The sequence below is a fragment of the Bidens hawaiensis genome, unplaced genomic scaffold (genome assembly GCF_021521415.1).
Source record: "Bidens hawaiensis isolate Kalapana, Puna unplaced genomic scaffold, B.hawaiensis_p1.1 tig00009022_1, whole genome shotgun sequence".
Classification (NCBI taxonomy): domain Eukaryota; kingdom Viridiplantae; phylum Streptophyta; class Magnoliopsida; order Asterales; family Asteraceae; genus Bidens; species Bidens hawaiensis.
In genome coordinates, this window is record NW_027491658.1 from 301,911 (window position 1) to 306,109 (window position 4,199).

The 4,199-nt window shown below is 38.6% G+C and overlaps 1 protein-coding gene across 1 annotated transcript; it reads right to left on the minus strand.

Annotated features, from left to right (window-relative positions):
• Positions 1-442: 442 nt before the first annotated feature.
• Positions 443-3,262, minus strand: LOC143530747 (uncharacterized). The gene is made up of 6 exons (XM_077026201.1): positions 2,200-3,262; positions 1,668-1,905; positions 1,423-1,588; positions 1,171-1,335; positions 941-1,093; positions 443-833 (listed from the first exon to the last, which is right to left on the minus strand). The coding sequence occupies exons 1-6, from the start codon at positions 3,260-3,262 to the stop codon at positions 630-632; spliced, it is 1,989 nt and encodes a 662-aa protein (XP_076882316.1). The 3' UTR covers positions 443-629.
• Between the last annotated feature and the right edge of the window lie 937 nt (positions 3,263-4,199).

Genomic DNA, 4,199 nt, shown 5'->3' on the forward strand with positions numbered 1-4,199 from the left:
ATGGATGATGATGTGTCAGTTTGTGGATGTTTGTTGTTGTGAAAGAAAGTGTGGATTTTTTTATAAAAGTTTGAAATCCGACGTGTCACTGATGTGGCGGTTTGTTAATGTTTGTTGTTGTGGATGCTCTAAACAAGTGGACAGTTTTTATAACTTAGCCACATTTACTTTTGTGCCACTTAGACTAACAACCGATAATACATTGATATGCGCGCATAAGAATTGACATAAACTTTGTCATAATCTTGGACTAGAAACTTTCATAATTTGCATCACTGGCTAATCTCGGTAGACGGGGGTTTGTTTTGATTGGGGTAATTATTTGAAATACGTTATAAAATTTAAGAAAAAGTTGATGAGTATCTAAGTAAAACGAGTCAAACGATTAAATACTTTGCCCGACTTTGCCCGTTAGGCCCAACCACATATAATGGTTTGGTACAATTTGTTTGATAACTCAAGTCTCAAAATGAAAGCAAACATTTATATACAGAATCACAATGGGTGATTCACACACAACAAAATTATAACACAGCGCTTCTGCTTTATGTTGCTATGTTTTGTAGGCAAACAAACTATAACGCTATATATCGATTTGATCAAAGTTCTAAATCTTACTAGAACTTTTACTATAAATCGTGAGGGTCGGTCTGTATTTCTTGAGCAAGTTCCCTTGTTAAGAAGTTGGCCCGATCATCTTGTCCACCTGCAAATGTATATACCCGAAATGCAAATTGAAAGGCCCTCCATAGAGTTTTACCTGACCCGGGTTTCTTGCTATTACACTTTAGCCCATTGTCTTGGTGTTCTTTTGCTTTTGGTTCTCTAGTTTCCTGTAATATAAGACAAAATCTAATACTCATAAATCGTCATATATAAGTTATAAAATTCCATTATGAAGTTGAAACTAAAACATAATACATAAGTGACAAATAAGTACCTTTAATGCCAGTTCCATGCAGTTTGAGGAAACCTTCACCATTAACTCTTTGATTCTTACAAGGATTGTGAAGTCGAAGTGGATGTTTTGACTCTTAAATTTCTTGAGTTCTTCATCTTTTGTTCGGTCTAAAGTGTCCAACTCTCCTTTGATCTGCATATGCAATTTCTCATATGTTACTTATATATGATGGAAAAAAAGAGATTTTAAGATCTTAAATTCTTTTTTACCTTGTTGAAGTAATTCTCAACTTTATCAATTTGCTGATTCACTGGAGACTCTATCTTCCAATTCCGCAAAGTAGTAGCTATTGCATCCAATTTAGCATACAATGCTGCAGCCATTCTTAAGCCTTCCAACTTTTTACTAGGAAAATCTTCAAATCGCGCTAGAACCTATAAATTAAGAATCAGAGAACATGATTACAAAATATTTTTGACAACAATATGCATATTATAAAAACAACTTAAATAAATCTAGACCTGGGTTTCGTCAGTAAGTTTTTCCATATGGGATTCCACATATTTGTGGAACTTAATAAGCTCATCCATGTCGGTTGTTTGGAAGGAACTCAAAGCGGATTTCATCTCTTTGATTGAATTTGCATAGTTTTTGACATCCTCTTCAATTTGAATAAAGTATGATGATCTAGAAATATGGAGGCCACAAAAAAATGAAACATTGAAACCTTGTAATATTTGTAGGATACTATTTGAGATTAATTTACCTGTTTGTCATCTCTGCAAGCGCATCAACCATTCCTTGCTTTCCGTTACCATTAGAAGCAGCCCTGATTTTGCTGTTAGTTCTCTTTAAAGATCTATAATCTACATTGGACCCTTCAAGCTTCCCTTTCAGAAGGCGGTAGAGACTTCCCATCTGAGATGATCTTTTTAATTTGGTGGTTGACTTAGCACGCAGAGTTCGGGTGGGACCAACAGACGGAGGTGGTGGTGGTGCACCTACTTTTCCATGGTGAAATGGTGGTGGCGGCGGTATACTTCTTGATGTCATGGGTGCTAATGGTGGTGGCGGTGGTATGTTTCTCGGTGTCATAGGTGCTGGTGGTGTTGGTATGCTTCTCGATATCATGCAAGCTGGTGGTGGTGGTGGTAAGCTTCCTGGTGGCGTTGGTATGCTTCCTGGTGCCATGGGAGCTGGTGGTGGCGGTGGTATGCTTCCTGGTTCCATGGGAGTTGGTGGCGGTGATGGTATGCTTCTTGGTGTCATCAGAGGTGGTGGTGGTGGTGCTGGTATGCTTCCTGCTTCCATGGGAGCTGGTGGTGGTGATGGTATGCTTCTTGGTGTCATCAGAGGTGGTGGCGGTGGCGGTGACATGCTTCTTGGTGTCATGGGAGGTGGTGGTGGAGATGGTATGCTTCCTGGTGCCATGGGAGCTGGTGGTGGTGATGGTATGCTTCTTGGTGTCATCAGAGGTGGTGGTGGTGTCGCTGGTATGCTTCCTGGTGCCATGGGAGCTGGTGGAGGTGATGGTATGTTTCTTGGTGTCATCAGAGGTGGTGGTGGTGGCGCTGGTATGCTTCCTGGTGCCATGGGAGCTGGTGGTGGTGATGGTATGCTTCTTGGTGTCATCAGAGGTGGTGGTGGTGGCGCTGGTATGCTTCCTGGTGCCATGGGAGGTGGTGGTGGAGATGGTATGCTTCTTGGTGTCATAGGAGTAGTAGGTGATGGCGGTATGCTTTTTGGTGTCATGGGAGCTGGTGATGATGGCGGTAGTGGCATTAAAAAACTACTAGAGGTTAATGGGGGTGGTGATGGTGGTGGCGGAAAAGGTGGCTGATGTGGTATCACTACACGAATTAAGCTTCTCAAGGGTGGTGGAGGTGGCGGAGGAGGTGGTTGTGTCCCCAAATGTCTGGCCTTCATTTGGGGTGGTGGAGGTGGCGGAGGAGGTGGTGATGTTATTCTACTACTTGACTCCGACTCAGGCGGTGATGGAGGCACCGCTGTTATTTTATTACTTGAGTCAGTCGATTGCGGATCTTCTGCAACTTCATTTGATTTCAACACTAATAATGGTGGTTGCAACGCCTCCATGTGATTAATAGTGCTCGTAACTTGTCGGGTTACATGGGGATACATGTGAAAAGACAATCTCTTAACATCTATGGGACTTAGTTTCTTAATAGCTTTAGCTATTGAACAATCTTCACCACTTTTCATGCTCGAAAACTCTGGGAGAACTGAAGTTGGAGTTCCCGGTGAAGACGGAATCTTCAACTTATCAAAATAAGATGATTCCATGAAAGACTTCGAACTGAAACTAACTGCCAAATCTTCATCATGAGCCATGTAAACCATTCTAGCAAGTCAAGCATTTAACTGAATACTTGGCAAGCAATATCAGATACTACAAAATATAAAAGAACACAAATTTAAATAATAAAATGAGAGCATGAAATTAAAGAATTTCACATGAATTTCATGGAATTGAAGTTCTCAATTATAAAACAAAACCTCGGTTTATTAAATGGTACAAACTTTTTTGAAATTATTAATTTTTAAGGGGTTAAAAACAAGAAAAGGTTGGATTGACTATTTAGAATAATAATAATAATAATAATAATAATAATAATAATAATAATAATCGAACGGTGTGATCGTGCAAGCCAATATGACTTTTTTGAAATTATTAATTTTTTAAGGGGTTAATAACAAGCAAAGGTTGGATTGTTTTTTAGAATAATAATAATAAATTAATAATTGAAAGGTGTGATCATGCAAGTCAATATGTTGGACGAAGAAGCCGCATTTTGAGCATGGTCATCGCGCGAGTGCTCGCTCTATAACGGCTACCTAATCCACCTCCTTTTTCAATATATGAATATTCAAAAACTTAATATATTTTCGGATATTAACAGGGGTGTAAGTTTCGGGCACAATTCGAACCTAACATGAAATCCACAGGTTCGGGGTTTGGTATGAACAAGTTCGGGTTTGTTTCATGTCGTACACATGAACCTGTTTGGATAAACATGTCAGATTCATATCAACCCAACGAGTTCACGAGTTGACCCGTTTAACTCATTATTTATTTAAATATGTTTTATGTAATAAATTAAAATTGTTGGGTATTTTATGCTTTAAATTTAAATGATTTACATAAGATTTTATAACTACACTATAACTATAACTGTTTTATATAAATTTGCATTTATTGTCGTAAAGATGTAACTTTAATGTGTTAATATGTGAAAAAGAAATAATAATAATAAATAGATCAAATGGGTTGTGTTTG

What these genes read in the sequence shown, in the direction of transcription:
- LOC143530747 (XM_077026201.1), bottom strand. Translation starts at nt 3,262, where the DNA reads ATGGTTTACATGGCTCATGATGAAGATTTGGCAGTTAGTTTCAGTTCG. An exon ending in AGCTCCCATGGAAGCAGGAA is followed by an intron (nt 1,906 to 2,199) that starts GCATACCAGCAC and finishes ACCATGGAAAAG; the next exon opens with TAGGTGCACCACCACCACCT. An exon ending in TTGAGAATTACTTCAACAAG is followed by an intron (nt 1,094 to 1,170) that starts GTAAAAAAGAAT and finishes TTGCATATGCAG; the next exon opens with ATCAAAGGAGAGTTGGACAC.